Raw genomic sequence first — 21,285 nt, 5'->3', positions numbered from 1 at the left:
TGTTTCTCGGGGTGCTACGCTATATATCTAATATTCACGCAATCATGGTACGGGAGTTGTTACTGCACAACTGCTTTGCGCTGCGTGACTTGGGAAGTGGAAGTCAACTGAGGCGCGCGATCTATAGTTTCAATTTTAGACTGCAGATGCGAATGTGGTAATGCTTATGCAGAGCATCTGAGTCTGCCAGATTCCGCAGGAGGCCCTCTGCAAACTGAAGTGGAATATGAAAACCTCCCTGATTAGAGTCTTATTTTAGCCTTGTGAGTTCTGTGAAATTTTCACAAGCATCTTCGCGATTGCTCTCAGGAGTTTCTGTGATTAAGATAGCGAGAATGTTGTTAGCCCTGTCTACATGAGTGTGAAATTATGTGTATGTGTGCACATGTTTGTTTGTTAGTTTGTCAGTAGATTAAGGTGCATTTTTTTTAAATGTGAGTTTGGATGTTATGTACGTCTTTCAGTGAGTAAAAAAAAAAAGAGAATGTGCAAGAAGATGATGACGGGACTTTTCAATACCAAAATTTCCCTTTCTTCCCTTTTAGTCTATCATCCAATCTCTATCTTGGAAAATGTGCATCTTTTGAAACCCATCCAGAAGGGATATTAAATGAAGAGGTGGAGGATTGGAGAGGGGAAAAAAGGGGACAAATTTTGCATTGTAGTACCATTTTTTTTTTTTTTTTTGTCAATAAAATTGTAATTGTTGCGGGAAAAGAGACTGGGTATAACTTTGGTGTCACAGGTTTTGCCGTTTTTTATGGTTTTTGGGGGGATTATTTTCTCTCCCATTTATGATTGTAGTAGCTCTGATATTTCTCAGCATTGTTCAACCTGTATTACTCTCCCCCCCCCCCAAACTCCCCATCCATGACTTCATGATATGGTTGTTGCACAGGTACTGACGATGTGACTGCCCGCCAATTGTTACGGCAATAGTTGTACGTCTGTAGCTGGAAGTTGACAGAAAAATCAGTGCACGTTGTTGTGAATCGTTCCCTTGAATAAAAGGAATGATTGATTCTTACATTGTTTTTCCCTCAAAGAAATGTACAAGAGTATATGAATTACTTTAAAAAAAATAAAAAAACATGGTGTCTAACCGAGTTTTTATTTGTTTGCATGATGTGTCCACAGTGCCGCCAGTGGTGAAGCGCAACTTTCACTCAGTTGTAGAGAAGCACCTTGGGACAAGCCACAGGATACCGTGCCCCGTGAGAGCTGACCCTCGCCCGTACACCAGGTGGAAGAAAGATGGGGAGGAGCTGGTGCCCGACAAAGACGGACGCATCTCCTTCACCAAGACGGCCATCGTCTTCCAAGATCTGGCCGTGGAGGACGGGGGTGAATACACCTGCATCGCATCTAATGCCTTTGGCCCCACCCTCTACGTGAACTTCACCCTCAAAGTAATAGGTAGGTGATCGAGGGAAAGATGAAACTCCTTCCCCTTTCTGCCCCTGTCAGTCGTAAGAACGTTTAGATTTGACATTACTGTTGTGATGGCAAAGAAGGCTTATTCAATGATTGATTTAATAGTCACTGTATTTATGCCCTTCATCCATTTTCCTGCAATCGCTGCTTGTGATGTATAAATGGCATATTCTGTGTGATGTTTCACACACACTTGGCACATTTTATGTGTGCCTATTGTTTCATAGCAACTTCAGATAAGAAAGTAGAAATGCAAAAAATTTTGAGATGCAGCACAAAGATCATATTAATTAACTCATTGAAGACAAATCCAAAGAATACTCCGGCAGGTGTCTATGGGAAATGCATGTTATAGCAAAATCAGTCTGTTCTAAACAGGTTGAGGGACACATGGTGAACTATCAGCATGGGGGGAAAACCAAGAGTGCTGTCTTGAGCAAATATGTGTATGCTCTTATCTAATTTACAGTCTAACCCAGTATGGGAAATATGAAAAACTGAATTGACTAGAATTTGTACTTAGGGGAGTTTTTCTGCTTCTAATGGAGTTTATGGTAGTGGTTAATCTTCTCTCTCTCTCTCCATCTGTCATTTTCCCACTACTCTTTGTGTTTATTTCCCATTTTCGCTTTCTTTGTTCCTTTTACACATTCTTTTCCCCGAAAACTGTGGTAAATTCTGCTGGCAGGAGCATCAAATCCAATGTGGCCATTAGCTGTCAGCAAGGATTATGAATAGCAGACAGAGAGCTCCTTTTTCTGAGAAGTCCAAAGTCTGTTAATAATCTGAACTCTCCTTTTAGTGTGCAACCTACTCAAAAACTGACCTTATCTGGACTGCAGTGAGCTAAAATTTAGCTCAGAGCAGAAGCCTAGAGTGCTCTCTGCCGCTATCTTCCACAAAGAAGCAAAGTGCCATAAAAGTGAACAGTTTTTTGTGCCATCAATTTTATGCTTCTTTGGCATTGGACCAATTTCTATAAACTTCACTCTTTATAAGATATATAGGATGAAAATATGTCATAAAAGTTTCCATCTCCAAATTATTGGCTAGTTGTAAAATTTCATGATTGGGCATCTAGTGTCCAATTTGTGAAAGTTTACACACCTTGGAAATATCCCATATTTTCAATAAAACAAGATCAAGTCACAGACTCTGGGCATAGCTTTCCCTGGTGTGGATCAAAACATGTCTTTTTAGCATGAGTATATGAAGTTCAGTAAGGCTTATCTTAGATCTCGATACAGTATTACCAAAAAATCGTACCCACATAGATATTCAGGAGTGAGGATTTGGAGTTTCTAGAGGTACAACACTATGATGATTCCAGAACTGTTTGTCATTACACTCTTCTTCCTATATAATTCTACATAGTTGTGTGATTTTTTTTTTTACACAGTTGTCGCACTGAAATACCATTTTAGATAATGAAATCTTCATATACATGCAGTTTTCCATGTACTAGTTATCATTTCTCTATTGATTTCAATGTTTGTTTACCGTCAGTATTTTTTTGAATTATTTTTTAACAAATGTTGAACATGTCTTGACAAATTTTACAAAATTTAGATAACATTTGTGTAGTATACACAGTGGATGAATTTTAGACTAACTTTGTTGATATCACAAACAAAGCCATACATCTTGATAATTCCACATTAAAATTCTCCACTAATGTGTACAATATATTTTGAGGTGGAAAATGGAAGGCACGCATACTTCTAATGTCTTTTACAATGTAGTCGATTGTTGATTGTTTTGTTGTTGTTTTATATAGACCCTCCGGATGAAGAATCCCTCGATTCCAGTATGGCCGACTCGTCAATCTCATTTATGGAGGAAAGCGTCAATGCCGCCAACCTGTCCGACTATGGCGACAGTGACCTCCAGGGATATGCACCCAGGTTCATCGAGGCCGACCGGATGCAGCCGGAAAAGCCGGTGCCGAGCAAGACCCGCGTCAAGCTGCGCTGCCCAGCCCAGGGCATGCCAGCCCCGAACATCACGTGGATCAAGGACAACGAGCCAAAGTGGCTGGACAACACCATTCGGAAGACCAGGGTGAGATAGGCAGAAAAGGAAGAGGAGAAGGAAGAGTAAGGGGAAAGGGGGAAGGGGGAAGGGGGTGGAATTACTGGCAGGGCTCCACAGAACAGCATGTCTTATCTTTCTGACAAGTATTGCATTTTCATCAATTTACTTTCGTGCACTCAGAAAGACATGCAAAATATGTTTTAAGAATGTAAATGAAAGGAATAAATTTATTCTGATCCAAATGCAAAGGAAGGGACATACTCTTGCTGAATATTCGGATTGTGTGAGAAAATTGCCTGGTTTGTAGTAAAGAATTGGGCCTTTAAAAGCTGTATTTGTGTTTCTTAATTCCTCGTATAGACATTGGTGATTTGATCTGGGTCAAATCGCTCATGCAAAGTGATGATTTTGGCATGAAGCGTCAAATATATATCTCCACCTCCCAAGTGTAGCATGGCTTTGACAGCAGTTGCCTCTAGCAAACAGACTTGATCTTCTCCTCTTAGTACTAACCAAACTCAACATCGTGTCATTTTCTCGCCCTCCTCGACAGGTGGAACTGAAGGGCTATTCCCTGACGGTACGGAAATCCATCCCCTCAGACACGGGCGAATACACGTGCATCGTGTCCAACGAATACGGCACAATTCAGTTCACCTATTCGGTCAATGTCAGAGGTATGTTGTGTTGGCATGAAAAGAGAACTTTCTAACCAAAGTCAGTGATTCTTTTTTTTTTTTTTTTCTGCTTTCTGTTTCTATGTCTCTTTGTATAAAGTTTTGAATGGTAAGTTTATCGAAATATTACTTTATTTTGTGCAAATGACATGAAATAGCTTTCAAACCAACCGTAATTAGTACGCAGTTAGGAAACTGAGAGGGAATCACTTTCAGATGTACCACAAATGAACCAAGAAATTATAAGTGCAAACATCGAGCGTGAAACTCTGCATTGGAATATTTTTACACACACGCACAAACACACACACACACACACTCACAATACACATGCACATACCTTAGAAACAGTCTCTCAAGGTAAAATGTACATAATAGAATAGACCATGTAGCAATGATAGGATGTGGAATTGCAATGCTCCAGCAATATCGTTATACACGATTGTACTATTTACAGATATCTGAAAAAACAAAGGAAAGGTTGACGAGGGAGTTACTGCCAAGTCTTTCGGTACTACTGTATATAAGCTACTCTTTTTCACGTGCAGATATTTTTTTTGAATGAGAAGGTTGTGGAAATTTTCGCGAGATGTTAGATTTCGCAGTCCAGCAGTGATTCATGAAAATTGTGAATATTACACCCTCGCAAAAATAACAGCTTTATAGTGTGATGTGAGAAAGTTGGGAGAAGCGCATCATAATGTTGTGTTGCAGCCTGCTTTGTAGCATATAGGCTTTGTGAGGTTTTGTGGTAGGACTTTGTGAGAGAAGCCGTCGGCTCTGGCATTTTAACTCGTCTTTCCACAGAGCGGCTAGCAGTCAAGCCCATTATGACGCAGATGAAGAACATGACGGCCGTGGTGGGCAGCACGGCCACCTTCGAGTGCCGCGTCGTCAGCGACCTCACCCCCCACTTCGTCTGGCTGCGGTACTACCACGAGGACAACCAGACCCACATCAAGGACATCGACGACCACATCAAGATTCTGGAGGTAGGGCATGAGAGTGGTAGTACCCACCCACCTTGGGATGGGGTTTGGGCCGTCCTGAAGGTCTGTGAATAAACATCAACAGGAACAGAAAAAGAAAAATTTGTTCCTCATAAAATGTAAGGGGTGGAATTGAACTTTACAGGATTGTGGCCCTTTTTCAGGGAAGCATGTGTTGCGTGTGCCATGCCTGATTCCAACCAGATTAACCCGACAGCTAGCTGCTGACAAGCGTGTGTAAATATATACGTACCGCAGATTTATCTTTGTCCCGACTTGTTGCAAACTGATGAAATTGGAGGCGTATCTGCAACAGATTAAGTATGGTTCCATGCATGTTTCTTTAATCATCCTAACCATGCGGAATTAATGATTAGAGACACTATTTCAGCTGAATTTTCCAAACAGCAGATGGAAGTCTGTCTGACTTCTGATAGAAGAGAAATTTGGTTTATTGTCATGCTACTCATGTTATTTTGAAATGAAATTCTTTTAAAGTAAAATTCTTTGAGATAAAGATATGACATGGTAATAATGGAATGCCGTTTGTTGATATTAACATTTTGAAATGTCAAAAAAAGTTGTTTTTACATATGCCATTTATTATGTCAAAGTAGGCATTACTCCTAGTGCATGTGCATGATTTAAACTGCATGTATTACTTATGTTGTTGTGTGTGCATTTTAGTGGATCGACCTCTGATTTTGGTACTTGCTAACTGTGGCTGATTGTGTGAAAATTTCATTGTCATCCCATGATGTTATGATATGCTTTCATTCAGATACATCACATTTGTATGATTTTATTTCTGTGATTTTGTGAGAGATTAGGTCTTTCAATGTATATATATGCCAAAGGTTAATGTCAGATCTGTGGAGCAAACACTTGTGTGCATTGATGAGTTTCCTATTCAGAATGAAAATAGATTCTGAGTTGAGTTTCTGACTTGTCCCATGTGTTTTAAGGGGCTCCTTTCTTTAAACAACTCCCACAGCCAGTAATTATGTTCTCACATCTGGAAAATTCCAAGAGCAAGCACCCGATTTTCTGTTTTTATTTTATTTTCGAAAAGTATATTTTGTGCGAGTACTCTGCTCCTCTGTAATTAGTTACCTACCCTCCTGTTGTATTATGGAGATGATGTTGTGACGTGTATATGCATGGAGAAACAAATTCATTTATGGTAAGCTGTTCACCATGGACATGATTTTACATGACTTCTTCCTACGAGACGTTGTTCTGACCCATTTATTAGCATGGATACTCCTGCTGCCCTCATGTGTTGGCAAAGAGCAATGCCTCAGGAACAAAACCCTTGTCACCAGTATCTTAGTATACTGCTATGTGACTTGAGAAGTGATATATATTCCGATTTCCAATGGGGGGACTTAAAAGTCCAGAGATAAAAATAGATATGTAAAAGAATGGAAATTTAAAAAAAAAGGGACTTTGTTTAAAGGGATTGTATAGTTTTGGTTGAGACCTAATTTCATGTTTCTAACATTTTTTGGTGAGATAATGAGAAATCTCTTATGAAATATGAAAGAGCATGTAATTCTATGAGGAATTCAACATTTATTTGATGAAAATTGGTTTTGAAATGGCTCAGATATCCAAAGAAGAGCAATTCTAATAAAGTGTGGGACCCACACTTTATTACGATGGCTTTGTTTTACTTTGTTTTTGGATGTTTCAGTCATTCCAAACCCAATTTTCATCAAATAAACTTTGAATTCCTCTTAAAATGGTATGCTCTGTACTATATCATAAGTGTTTTCTTGGTGGTATCTCGCAAAAAGTTAAAAGCCCAATTCTCATCTCCAAAAATACTGTACCATCCCTTTAATGTTTTTCATTGATTTTGACATTTATTTTTTGACAAAATTATTCTTTAGGAAGGACAATAATCCCTTTATGAAGGTGCTAATTTGTATCCACAAATCGAGTTGGTATCCATTGTTCCCGGATTTCTCCTTTTTAACTTAGATATAGACTGTAGGGGAAAAAAGATATCAGAAAACTTTGCTGTGTAACTATAGGTCAATCGGGTCAATCAGAATGTGGTAGTAAAGTAGTGAGAAGTGAACATATTTCTGCCATTTCCTTCAAATTCAGTAAAAATCTTCCTGTCACCTTCAGAAAAAGAAAAAAAGAAAAAGAAATGATCTAGGTGTTAAGAATACAACTGTCACTTTTTCAATATTATCATACAGAAGTATAGAAAAGTTGTAATATTCATTGGATATTTTTTTCTAAAAAAAAATGTTTTTCTCTCTGTTCTCTTTCATTGAGTGTCAGGGTCAGTAATTTTGTTTGTTTGTATGTTGGGGAGGGGGATGGTGGGAAATGGTGGGGTCAGGATGTTGTATGATGCTTGCCACTTGAGGTTGAATCTAAATTCATAGACTGTTGCACCTTAGATTGATGTCTGTACACTCTGATTACTTTAATGTCTCTGTGACATATCTCTTTTCAAATCAATTATGTTTCTTTTCTTTTTTTTCTCTGTGTCCACCTTGTGAAAGTAACATTGTGAATATACATATATCTGTTCAACTGATAGCTCTTAGTGCATGCAGAATGCTTTGAAGTTTAGGTTCTACTCCGATACACCCATTCCACGCTATTCAATGTCAAGTGCACTTTACTGTGTATGTGGTTTATTGTGGCATGAATACTTTGTTATCAATTTTTTTCGATAAAAGAACAGTCATTCTGACTCATATTCTCCTGCTTAACGGAATGGTTATTTCTGTTTCTTTTATAATTCATCTTTTAAAACAATTACAAAATTGGACGTTTTCGCCACATAAAATTCAGGAAGTGTACAAGGTGAGAGTTTATATGTACATGCATGCCAATGTAGAAATGAATGCTCATTTTCAGAAGTGCAAAAGAAAAAAACCAAAACACATTTCATTTCCGTGAATGAAACACAGCCCCTATTTTGCACAGAGGTGATACTTCATGTATTCAACATTTATAACATAGCATCATACTGTCACAGAACTGCCAAGCCTCTAACTGCCCAAACAGGAGCAATTTTATTCCTGGGCAAAATTACTTCATTCTCAGAACACCAGATTGAAATAGCTATTGTCTCTAGTGTTGATGGTTTTATCTATGTTTCTTCTTTTTTTTTTTTTTTTTTGAGGGGGGGGGGGGGAGCACTTGTACATGTAGACTGTGCTAATGGGTCCAGTGCATAGTGGGACAAATGCAACTGTATACATCAGCTGTTATATATGATTTACCAGCCTAATGCCAGGACCAACCATGGATAAGTTCCAAGCTGAAAGGTCCCGGCAAAATAATGTATGGGTATGTGGTGTGTGCATACGTTTGTGCGTGAATGTGTGTGCATTCACAGTGCTGTACCAATGGTAATTGGAAATACCTAGATCTGGCTTGTTGAGGATATGTTTGTGGATAGAAACAACAGAAAGAATAAGTTTGCAACTGATTGACAAATTGCCCTACATCGACGTAAATAAGCACTGAATTGATCAGTGTTTTAGTAGTAGCCATGATAAAAAATCATGGGCGTACATACTCGAGCAGGATTCGAACCCACGACCTCCCGAAAGCTCGGTGGTCTAGTGGAGATGACGCCTGTCCGGTGATCGGGAGGTCGTGGGTTCGAATCCTGCTCGAGTATGTACGCCCATGATTTTTTATCATGGCTACTACTAAAACACTGATCAATTCAGTGCTTATTTACGTCGATGTAGGGCAATTTGTCAATCAGTTGCAATGAAAACATCACGACGGAAGAACTTTCATGAATTTAAAGAATAAGTTTCTGCGCTAGGCAAGTGGGCTGTATGAGGTTGCATAGTGGTGTCATTTTGTTAGTCATGACATGATTATGACCATTTTACTAAGAGATTTGCAATGAAACTAACCAACAACATTCCATTTTTATTCCCTCCCCTTTTTTTCTCCATGATTTTTTCCTCCCCACCCAACGTGCATGCCTGCCTTCCCCCCATCAATCCACAATACCCATCGTTCAACCATTCGCCATTTCTACCCACAATGCCATGGGCTTCTGGCCTGGACTCCACCACACGTGGCGTTGGACCAAATTTTTTTTGGTTCTCCTTTGCGCTCCACCACTGGGTCCTTTTTATTCCTTTTTTATTTTTAATAACCCACCCTGTGGTGGCTGCATGTGTGTGTGGCGGAGTAGAAGAAATGGGTAGAAGAACCGATGATGTCATGCGAGGAGTTTCTCGACATCTTCTACAACAACTCCCTTCATCGGAAGCTGAAGTGCCTCCGACTCATCCAGGTATTTGAAGGTTTTGCAGCCGACTGTAGCTTTCTGCCATTCCAAAACTCTTCAACTTCTTCTTCTTCTTCTTTTTCTTCTTCTTCTTCTTCATGTTGTCCATTTGATGTTCTCCTTTTATGCTCAAGTTCCTTCCATTTTCGAAATAGTTATTGTGTTACTCTTGATCACGTTCTCTTTCTTACTATATCATTCTTTCTTGTTGTGTTCTTTCTCTATGGGTAAAGTATATTTCATTGTCATAATTACTGTAATATCTCTATCCATGACAGTTAACGAAATGTTTTGTAGGAAACTAAAATTAAACACAATTTCGATAAAATATTTGTTGTTTATGAACACTTAGTTTTTTAAAAAAGAAAAGTCATTTTTCATTTCCAAAAACCACCTACACAAAACTTATTGTTTTTTTTTTGTATGTCAGCAGATAGAGGATAAAAAGTACAAGTTTTGATACAAACCTGGTTTGAATATATTACTTCTCTGTATACCCGTCAATCATGTTTTGAAAGCTTTCAGCACATGCAGTAGAATTATGATAATTTATAGTATTCCAGAAATGGACGGGAAATGGTCATTAAAAACAAACATCATGCAACTCTTTGTTAATTTTCTTCATGGATTCATTTAGTTGTATTGTCTTGTTTGTTCGTAACTCTCTCTCTCTCTTTTCCAAGTGTCTGTAGCTGTATCTTTTGCTCTTATCTCACTTTCCTCTCAAGTTCATTTTTCTATTCAATTTCATGTAGTGTTTTGTACTGAAGTCTGGTGACTGAGCCTATCTCGCCTAAGAATATTTCTCTGTGTAGTCTCGTGTCAAGTCCTCGTGAGTCTCTTTGCTATCAACCATCAAAAAAGAAAGAGTCTCCTCTGTGATATTCAACTCGGCTCTTTTGTTTTGATCTCCAGGAAATCTTGGGATCTGCACATTACGATCTCTATGTCGTCTCTCTAGGATAAGCAAATTTCTTTCCGTGCATGACTTCCTTTGCATGATACACAAATGGTTTCACTCTGAACTAATTCTTAATTTGCATGCTGCATGACGATACTGACCAAAAAACAAACAAACAAAAGTAACGATATTGAAGAGGATATACATGAGCATGATTCTAACAAACCCCACTGTAACACTTTCATATTGAAGAATCACATTTTGAAGAATAATTGAGCGTATACATTGTATTTCTGTAATATTCAGTTTCAACGAGTTCATGATGTGTTCATCTTTTCATTCATCATTTCCAATCTTGACTTTGATATATCAGATTATCTTATGCTATTGTTCTTCTTGCAAATTTCTGTACTTCTAGCTCCATGTTAAAATATTTTCCTTGTTTCATATATATGCACACAAAAAAAAATGAGTGTTTGAAATCATTGAATCACTTCTCCCACTTTTTTCAAACTGTCTATTGCTAATTGTATTTCACAGCTTATTTCTGCTCTTTCAAATGGTTTTCTTTTTTTATGCTATCTTTTCTACCGTTGTCTCTCACAGATAGCTACTTCTTAGTGTGCTATTTCTCTTTCTGTCTGTCTTTCTTATTTTCTTTTAAAAAAGTACTTGTTTTCTGCTCTTTGTATAAAAAGTGAAAAGCACTTCGACAGATTTGCACCTCTTGTTTTGCGTAAGATTAAAATGACTAGATACAATGTAAAATGTAATGATTCAAAAGTTCGATTAACATTTGAATGTAGAATGCACCATGAAGACTGGTTTATGAGATTTTGTTACATTGAAAGAAAAAAGCTATAATTCAGAGCCGCTTATTGATTTTAATGGCAACTGCTTGTTTTATGGTTCTCTAAAATATTTTGATTTATACATATATGAAATGTGAATTTGAACAGTACCAAAGTTTTGTGTAATTGGTTTTTGTCTGATGGAGAATTTGCAGAACAGATTGCATCCATATTCACTTTCAATGATGTTACTGATAACACTGGACCAAAAAAATAAAATTTGTGCCTATGGCCTATTGCATTTACACTCTTGATGGGATGAACAGCGGGATGAGACTTTGTATTGATGGAGAAAAATTGATGGATAAATTGATAGATAGGCATTAGTGTTTGCTTTATGCACTTGCATTGCATTAAAAACTGACCATATGCCCTACCCACATTCCTCCCCCCGTTGCTTACGATGAACAACAGCTGCATTCGGACAAGAATATGGAGGAGGTGAACCAGTTGAAGCTGTACAATGTGACGCACGCGGATGAGGGGAAGTACATCTGCATGACGGGAAACTACTACGGGACGAGCTGGGAGGGAGCCTACCTCAACGTCATAGATCGTAAGTTGATGATCGAGCTCTCTCTGTGAATGAAAAGCGGTCAGCTGGTCCCTTTCGTGGTGTTTGGACATTTACTCATTTCAGATGTCTTAAAAAAAAGAAGAAAATAGGGCAAAAAGGGCAGTGCACAGATCAATGGCACGTTGGTTTGACAAACCATCAAGTCATGTGTTGATTTATCTATTCTTTGCTCAAAGTTGTGTAAAGTATTTATTGTATCTGTCTGCTTTCATGATGAATGGGTTGTTCCATCAGAAGTAGCTCAAAACAGGAATGAAGTAAATAAACTCGCAGCATTTTGTGCGTCAAGGGAAGTTCTTTGTAATGGATCTCCTACCCCCCCCCCCCCACCCCTCTTTTCTTTGCCTGCACAGCGGTGGTGACTACCAAGCCGCCGGCGGTCATCCAGATCGTGAACCCGAAGCGGGAGACCATGAACACGCCGCTGACAGTCATCGCCGCAGTCGGCAGCCTGGTCATTCTCATGCTGATCACCTGCATCGCCATCCTGTGCTGCCAGAACAAAGTGCGCCACCAACGGCCCGCCAACGACAAGGTCATCCCTGGAATCAGCAAGCCGTTGGCCTACAGACAGGTAAGGTTCTCAGTCTTTACCATTTCCCTCTCCTTGCAAAAGGAAAGGAAAAACCCCAAGGAGTTTCAAACAAACACAAGATTGATTAATCCATTGACTTTCTTCTGCATCAATTCAGTGATTTCCTTTTAGTCTGTGCAGAATGTTGCTAATAGTGTACGGGGTACATTATTGGAGAGTTGTGATGGAACTGTTGATGCGGCATGCAGTAAATCTGGGCAACAATTACTTCTGGCCTGAAGTTGTGTCATGGAGAGATATCTCGGTGATGAGACAATTGAAAGTTTGCCCGTGCTTACATATTTTTTGCGTATTTGAATCACTGAAAAATGACACTAGGCAAAGAGGGTGTCATTACAAATCCTTTTCACACATACGATGTGTAACTAGTGTTGATCTATATTACTGAGAGAGATACGAGTCTTCACGCAATTCAATTCAGAATAAGCTGGGTTTATATACATGTCAGAGCCAATTATTTGCTGTGCCTTTTATTTCCTTGGAAAGAACTGCATGGAAGGTTTTTGTGAGAACTGAGTATACCTTGCAAGAGAGCATTCACGTGTGGATAAGACAAATTCTTCCCCTAGTAGAGGGTAGGATATTTAGAAAATTTTCTCAGTTTTATAATTATGAATTGCGATTTAATTGTAGTTTAGTCTGAGAAAATCATGATAAAGCAGTGGTCACCCCCCCCCCCCCAAAAAAGGGGGGGGGGGGTAGGGGGAATAGTTACATGGGAATGGGTTAGCAAGTGTCTGTTGTTAACAACCTGTCCGTCGAGCCTAACGCTTTCATTTCCTGTTTTTTTTCCCTTGTCTAGATGTCAACTGACTCCACCCACTCGAGCAAGTCCACTGCTCCACTCTGCCAGATTGGACGCACCCGCCTCACCTCCTCGCTCACCGTCGTCTCGGAGTACGAGATTCCACTCGATCCCGAGTGGGAATTCCCCCGCGACAGGTATGTTGGGTCTTTTCTTTTTTCTCTTTTTAGCTCACCTGAGCCGAAGGCTCAAGGCTCAGGTGAGCTATTGCGATCGCTCTTCATCTGGCGTCCGACGTGCGTCGTCCGTCGTGCGTAAACTTTTTTTACGTTTTCATCTTCTTCTTGAGAACCCCATGACCGATTTTCACAAAACTTGGCAGGTAGCATCCCTAGGGAGATAGGATCTCAGTTTGTTCAAATGGGCACCATGCCCCACCTGGGGGCCCCAGAGGGGCCCAAACCCTCCAAAATTGAGGAATCTTTAAAAATCTTCTTCTCTAGAACCAGAAGTGATGGAGCTAAGTTAATACTATGAGTTAGTACATTGATGACTGTAGTGTCAAGTTTGTTCATGGCAGAATAAGGGGTGCCCCCTTTGGGACCCAGGGGAGGGGGGTGGGGAGGGGTCTTAATGGGGCCCAAATTGTACATGTTCATCTTTTTCTTGAAAGTGCCATGCTGAATTTTCACCAAACTTCGCAGGTAGCATTCCTAGGGGGTTGGAATCTTATTTCCATCAAATGGGCACCATGCCCCACCTAGGGGCCCCCAGGGGGCCCAACAACCCACACCTTCCAGTAAGGAATTTAAAGATTTTTTCTAGAAGCTGAAGTGATTGAGCAGTGTGATGGAATAGATATGCAAATAGACACCATGCCCCAAGGTCTCGAAGTTACCCCGACCACAAGTTTCCAATGTTCTCAGGTAAGAGTCTGCTAGAATGCATGGAAGGTGAACTTGCGATACTCGCGTGAGCGTGAGACCCCCGGGTCTCTTGTTTTTGTTTTTTTTTAGTCTGTCCACTTTGCTGTCCAAACGGAAGCCTCGTTTTTATTTCTCTGAAAGGATAACTTCTCGAGGCTCTTTATTACATTCCCACTTGTTTGACATGCGACAGTGTGGAAAACTCAATATCTTGTGGGAGCTATTGGTGGGCGATGAAGTGTCGATGTTGGTCACATCAGGCAGTATCGTTTTTGGTACTTCGTCTCTCAGCTCGCAACAGGCCTGATGACGAGGAATGATGCCATTGCAACAAGTTAATCTTCAGCTGAGACGAAACATCATAGAGATATTTTGGAAGCCGTAGCGATTTGGGGTTGTCCGTGTAGAAGAGACTTGTATCACAGGTTATGCACATCAGTGAAATTATCTTGCACCTTTATTCATGCAATGGAATTGAAACCGCTGGTCTCAGAACACGTGGAAAGATGTACTATCCAAGCCATCATAGTTTTGAAATTTGACAGTTACTTCTCTACAGTTGCAACATTAGAACTAGGAACACAAGAAAATATGTTCCATCCAAACCTTCATTGCTTAGGAAATTTGACAGTTCCTTCTCTGAAGTTGCAACATGAGAACTTGGAACATGGAAGCACAAACCAGTAATCATCAGTGAAAGAGGGAGACATACAAGAAATTTTAACCAAATCTTGCCATCTGTTTCTCTGACACAGGCTGACGCTTGGTAAGACGATAGGCGAAGGTGCCTTCGGTAAAGTGGTGATTGGCGAGGCCGTTGGCATCGTGTGTCAAGAGAAGACATCCACCGTAGCTGTGAAGATGTTGAAAGGTGAGGAGAAAAAAAATGGATTGTACACTTTCCTCAAGAATCTGCACTTGACGGATATGCTTGTTCCCTCACTGCCTTTAGCTTGTGACACAAAGTATCATTAAGAGATCTTGTGCACTTTCAGAAGTGGAAGTAGTTACTATCAAAAGCACAGCACAAACTTTTATGTTTCTAAGAAGCCTTTCCGGGAAAACGAGTTGAACCAATGATACCTTAACCCTGAACTGAACTTTGGCTCAATGAATCATAATTTCAGTCTCTTTAGAGTATCATGTTTATGTTGATAGAAGAAGAAGAAGAAGAAACAGAGTGGCATTCTCTTGCCAGAGTATTTTCAAACATCTGAAATGAACCAAAATATTGCTCCATGAAGTTTTGGGGAAAAAATAGCTTTTTACCAAGTTCAGAATCAGTATTCATCTGAGACAGGTTGGCAAAGAAAGAGATGAATACGAGAGGGGAAGACTAGAGGGGAAAAAGCTAAAGTAGGTCCCGGTTAGGAAATGTGGGCTTTGCCTGCTCTCATCTGTAATTAACTCACTTTACCATGAGGTAGTTGTCCTGCACACCCTGCCAGTTACTAGGCGAGGAAGAAGCTGTCACTGTAAGCAGATGATGCAGTGCTATGTTGTGTGCGTATGCCTTAAATTGATTTTGAATTCAATTCACTCTGCAGCCAACGCCATGGACCGCGAGCTGTCCGACCTCATCTCCGAGCTGTCGATGATGAAGCTCATCGGGAAGCACCCGAACATCATCAACCTCCTGGGATGCTGCACACAAGAAGGTAGGAGAAATCACCAGATACTGGAAAAAAAAAAATGGAGACAAACTCACAGTATTGAAAGTCTGTGATAGATTTATTTATGGCTCAGTGGATGCATCCACAGACCATCACCTACAAGGTCCCTGGCTCAAATCTATAGTTGTGCCCCTAGGTGAGGCACTTTATTTAAATTACGTGGTCCTTCACGTAGCTTCTGCTTCCTCAGCATTAAAATTCAATTCAGTTCAATTGTTGCAACCGTTCGAACCCACCAGCTGTTTAATTGAAAAGTAAAAGCAGATGAGAGTTATATTTGCCTCGAGTGTTATGTTTTCTTTAATGCTGTGGGATGTGGGAATTTCAAGTATGTTTCAGCTGAGTGTGTAGTTGTGAGTATTACTCACTAGATGTATCATCTTCAATGTAGGTCCACCGTTCGTCATCGTTGAGTTCGCTCACCACGGCAACCTCCGAGACTTCCTGCGGACGCGGCGACCGCCTGATGAGTACGAGAAGTCGGTGCTTCTCTCCGTACCGGAGACCCTGACGAACAAGGATCTCATGTCCATGGCCTACCAGGTGTCCCGCGGCATGGAATTCCTGGCCTCCAAGAGGGTGAGAAATCCAGCACTTTTCCCCCATACTCCTGCTCCAGAGAGTGAAAACACAGAGTTACTCATCCACTTTTTAATGACAAAATAAATTTCTCTTTCATAGTGAGGGTTTGAATTTGTCAGGACTAAGGCATATCCATTTAAATCCTGACAATTTTCTCCATACAGTGTGGAGTGTAAGAGTTGGGTTGTTTAGAATGATTGGGGACTTCCAGAAGATTGGTGTTTGATGAAAAATTCTCTATCATTATCATATGTCCTGCATCTAAGTGTAACTTGAAAAATGTGAAGTATGCATCATGTACTTATCATGTACTTTGCATGGAGTGTAACAATCTCAAGAATATCAGTAATTTTCTTGACCAGTTCGAGTATGCCTTGCAGATGTTTATTGCTGTAATAGGTAAGAAGAAGGCATTATCCACGAGCATAGCATATAATATGCTGTTTGTTGCTAATTCGTCAGTTCATCGATCATCAACAGCGGTGTTGCCTGAGATTGCTAGACTGCCTACATCCAGTTGTTTGCCCCATAGAGAAAGCAAAACTAAGGGGTTATCTTGTGTGGTGGTTAACTAAATACTCTCTCTCCCCTCTTGCGTTTTTCACCTTCCTCTGATGTCAAACCCCCATCCCACCCCACAGTGCATTCACCGTGATCTCGCAGCCCGTAACGTCTTGGTCACCGAGGACTTTGAGATGAAGATTTGCGACTTCGGTCTCGCCCGCGACATCCACTACATTGACTTCTACCGCAAGACGACAGACGTAAGACATTCTTAATGCAAATGGCACTGGCCAGCTCTGTCTTTGGTCGAAATGTCCAAGGAAGCTTTGAACATGCATGTTGTGTGATAGTATTGATAATATCTGATCTCCAAGTTGAGTAGGATAATATGATGTGAGCATGTGTATATGGGTTTTCTTGATCCACAATGTTTAGAATCATTTTATTGAGTTCCTTTATTTAAAAAAACTGTAATTTAGCAAAAGTGACAATATTTCACTCACGACTTACTGAAAATAAAGGTTTTGTATGTCCATATTGTAGTTGTTTTAGATAATTTTGCGAACTCTTCCTGATGTAGCTGAAAAGACTTCAAACAACTTTGAATTGATATTTACAACAAATCAATGCTTCAACCTTCTTCCTGAAAAAAACCCAAAACTTCCAGGGCCGGCTGCCAGTGAAGTGGATGGCTCCCGAGGCTCTCTTTGACCGGATGTTCACGACCCAGAGCGACGTCTGGTCCTTTGGCATCCTCCTATGGGAGATTATGACCCTCGGTGGCACGCCCTACCCCAGCGTCCCCGTGGAGCAGATGTTCGACTACCTCCGCTCGGGCAAGCGGTTAGAGAAGCCACAGAACACGTCGCTGGAAATGTAAGGAGCCATTGCCAAGGGCGTGCTGCATTAAACTCGGTTCTGTAGGGAGTTCTCGTACTTATGCTCTCCTGGAGAATGAGATCCAAGGGGGTTAGGTGTCAAAAGCTCTTCTTCTTTTGTAATGTAGCAATGAATATGAAGACATTTGGTGGGTAAAAGAAAAACTCGGTGCAGAAATTATTTTCATTACTTTTAACTCTGGCTAACAGTGCATTGTCTGTTCTTGATGCAATATTCCAGTTTGGAGTAAGTTAAGAAAATGAAACAATATTTGACTGCACTCTTTCCTCTGCTACTCCATGAATAATCTCTTATGTATATTGCTCTGAAAAATGGATGAACATTAATGTGTGTGTCTTCGTACTACAATCGTATGTGAGATGTATTAAAACTCTGCCTAGCATGAAGTGCCCAAGTGTAATAAATACAGTTGCTTGACCAAATCTAATTTCTGCCTACCACTGAATGCAAAGCAAGTGAAATACTAATAATTCTCAGGACATACAATGCGATTGCTTGATTATTGATATGTAGCTTCAAACTTCCTTGAACTGCACATCCCATTTGCAGATGAAACAAAAACCCAGCATTAGTGCTTTAAAATACTTCCTAATTGTGAGTTAGGGATAGAAACAACCAGTGTAAAAAAATTGAATCATTATTATCGATGTTAAGTATTGTTAAATACACAAAATGTGAACAGTAGTTATAATAAAAATGTTTCCAGACTAAAACGTCTATAGTTATGGTTCATTAAGAAAAATACTCATATCTCCTTATATTTAATACTGATATCTCCTTATATTTTAGGCTATATTGCAAAAATTGTATATGGTAGGATGTTTTGTGATACAACAGACCTGTACATATGTATCAAATTTGATATCTTATTTTTTTTTTTTAAATCACTGCTCTTAAAGGTAAACTGAACCTTTAATGTGATGTTGGCAAAAGCAGCCGAGTCTTTACTTTTCTTTTTTTTCCAAAGCAGCTAACATGTTCCAGCTAATTTCTCACTTTATTGCAAGTAACTCATAATGAGATCTTGTACTTTGTGTGCCCCCATCCTTAGCTATCACATAATGTGTGAATGCTGGCGGACGTCGCCGGGCCAGAGACCGATGTTCAGCGAGCTGGTGGAGGACTTAGACCGCATCATCTCAGTCTCATCAAATCAGGTAGGCCAAGCACAGCTATTAGAAGCCAGACACAATGTACTCCCATTATAACAGACACGGTTACAACGAAGTAAAAACTCGGTTTCCAAAACTATCATCCACATAGTTTCATGTTGTCTGTAGTTTGGCTGTAATGAAATTTCAGTATGACAGAAGAAAACTGCCGGTCCCAAAGACACGAGGATAAATGTGAAGATTTATGTGCATACCCTGCGAGGATCACCGCCACCCCAAAAATGTCATCATCATTGAGATGAACATATTGGGCGAGGATGGATAGAGATATAAAACCTCTTCCTATAGTGCCTTGAAAAGCAAAATGAAAGATTTTTGACATTGCGATGAAGTTGAATGTGCTGAAAATGTCAAAGTTTGCCTCGGGGCGATATTTGGATGTTGTGCATATGGATAGGTGTCTAAATTGGTTCATTAACAGAACTAAATTGTGATGTGAACAAGTTCTTTCAGAGTTGCATCTTGTCTGTCCTTGGGCTAACCAAGATTTTTAGAGGATTTCATGTTCAAGTTGTTGAAATGTTTGATTTATGTTTAGTTAGTTGCTACTTGGCTTGGGGTTGTTTTTTATTTGACTTCCTTTTGTAGTGTTGAAATGATGTTGAAACTTCATGGTAGTCGAAATTTCTAATGTATTGTTGCCTGAGAGCAAGTTCTCATCGAAATGAGCTGGTGTAGGGACCTGAGGGTTTCAGACTGGCATCGTTCTCTGTTCAGTCTGAGATGTGATATTGTGTCTTTCCCACAATGATGATGATGATGATAATGATGATGATGATGGTGATGATAATGATAATGATGGTGATGATGATGGTAATGATGGTGATGATGATGATTATGATAATGATGATGCTGATGGTGATGATAATGATGATGATGCATTATCAATATCACAACAACAAATCTGACACTGATACAAGTTTTTTCTTGATCACCTTGTATCTTCCCAGGACTATCTGGACCTTGAAGCCGTGGGCGATGCCCCTGTCAAAACATTTCAGGAGAGCGAGGTAGACTCAGGCTACGCCAGCCAACACAGTAGACACAGTAGTGAATCAACAGTATAGGCATCCCTCGTGTCCCTCCCTCTGCCCCTTACCCCGCCCCGTCCCTGTTCTAACTACTGCCATGCCCCCTCCCCCCACTCCATTTCGCTCCCATTTCTGGTGCGTTCTAAAGCTCTGGCTATCTTTTACCAAGTGTAAATATGAGGGATGGAAGCTTCAACTTTGCACCCCTCCCCACTATTCCCCCATCCTATGAGCATATCCCTCTAACCTTTCCCCTCCTCCAACCCCAACAACCCCCCGCAACCTGCCCCAAATACCCCCTCATGCACACTACGCACTGCCCACCCCTACCTCAAGTACACAGCAGTGTTGCTGTTCTGACACTATTCTTTTGTATAAACAAGTTACCTTCAAGAACTATCATTAGACAAACAAAAAAAAAAAAAAAATCAAAAATATAAAGATTTAAGTAGAGAAGAAAAATGAGTGAGGGAGAGTGAAAAAATAAGGTCAAGATTTGAGCTACCTTTGACCGAAGTGAACTAACGAATTGTGTCCAAGTCAAATGACTACAGGGACTGTGGTCCAGTATATGCCACTTATTGGGTGATCTCCACTCGTGAAAGCAAGGACGGCAAGAGAAGAAGAGTTAATGAAGGGGGAGAGATGCATTAAAAGAAGGCGGATGAAGAGGCCATTCATGATTGTCATGTTGTAGCAGAACTCTCCTACCCTCACCCCGGGGCACCGCCGTATACTAAAGTTGAATATCTTTTGGTCTTGTGTCCCCTCCAGCGGATGGCTTTCATGGGATTCCGAGCGCCACTCTCACCGCAGGTTTATTACAAAGTGCCGCAAAGTCGGGACTGTTGCCCGTACGCAAACTGACCAAAAAGAAAGAGGATATAAGAACACAGTGGAAAAAAATAAGCGGGCATGACACTTGCACTCATCTTGCTGGACGCGCCATGGAGACCAAGCTTTAGCCTGTGTGCACCAGTTGTACCCCCCTCTTTTTTTCATGAAATTACTTCTTTTTTTATCTGGTGCTAAACATTGATGGGAAACCAAGGATTTGAGCAAAACAGGAGCTATTGAAATGGACAGTTGAGAAGACGGGTCGTAAGTTTAAAAAAGGGGGGAAGAAAGTGAGTGAAGAGCGATGAATACGAGATTGCGGTAGCTGCAGAAGTGGGAATATCATCGACGAGGCTTCTTCGCTGCAGTGGATTGTCAGTAAAAGTGATCGTGTGGTATATTCGGGAATGATCGACCTGCGAATGGATGCCACCAGGCTAGACTAAAAATGTTCCCTCTACAGGGGAGAATGCTGTTAGTCACATTGTATATACATGATTCGTTCAGAGCATGAATGTCAATTCACACCGAATCAGTTTGAATCTGGAAGGATGTGAGCCCGAACGCGT

The 21,285-nt window shown here is 40.4% G+C and overlaps 1 protein-coding gene across 3 annotated transcripts in view; it reads left to right on the top strand.

Moving 5' to 3' along the window:
• The window catches only part of LOC140241511 (fibroblast growth factor receptor-like), a 140,804-nt gene extending 119,872 nt beyond the window's left edge, over nt 1-20,932 (top strand). For 2 of the 3 annotated variants that reach the window (XM_072321243.1, XM_072321242.1), the window contains 16 exons: nt 1,138-1,416; nt 3,212-3,495; nt 4,022-4,145; nt 4,953-5,137; nt 9,327-9,428; nt 11,589-11,730; nt 12,105-12,325; nt 13,149-13,288; nt 14,773-14,888; nt 15,565-15,675; nt 16,082-16,269; nt 16,914-17,036; nt 17,444-17,652; nt 18,728-18,833; nt 19,799-19,858; nt 20,654-20,932. In XM_072321243.1, the coding sequence (XP_072177344.1) occupies nt 1,138-1,416; nt 3,212-3,495; nt 4,022-4,145; nt 4,953-5,137; nt 9,327-9,428; nt 11,589-11,730; nt 12,105-12,325; nt 13,149-13,288; nt 14,773-14,888; nt 15,565-15,675; nt 16,082-16,269; nt 16,914-17,036; nt 17,444-17,652; nt 18,728-18,833; nt 19,799-19,858; nt 20,654-20,746 (2,483 nt within the window). In that variant the 3' untranslated portion in view covers nt 20,747-20,932. The remainder of the gene's footprint in view (nt 1-1,137; nt 1,417-3,211; nt 3,496-4,021; nt 4,146-4,952; nt 5,138-9,326; nt 9,429-11,588; nt 11,731-12,104; nt 12,326-13,148; nt 13,289-14,772; nt 14,889-15,564; nt 15,676-16,081; nt 16,270-16,913; nt 17,037-17,443; nt 17,653-18,727; nt 18,834-19,798; nt 19,859-20,653) is intronic. The other variant, XM_072321244.1, reaches the window with a different exon arrangement.
• The last annotated feature ends 353 nt before the right edge of the window (nt 20,933-21,285 follow it).

The sequence above is a fragment of the Diadema setosum genome, chromosome 18, assembly GCF_964275005.1.
Source record: "Diadema setosum chromosome 18, eeDiaSeto1, whole genome shotgun sequence".
Classification (NCBI taxonomy): domain Eukaryota; kingdom Metazoa; phylum Echinodermata; class Echinoidea; order Diadematoida; family Diadematidae; genus Diadema; species Diadema setosum.
Note: the sequence above shows the minus strand (reverse complement) of the source record. Positions and strands in the feature narration are given on the sequence as shown.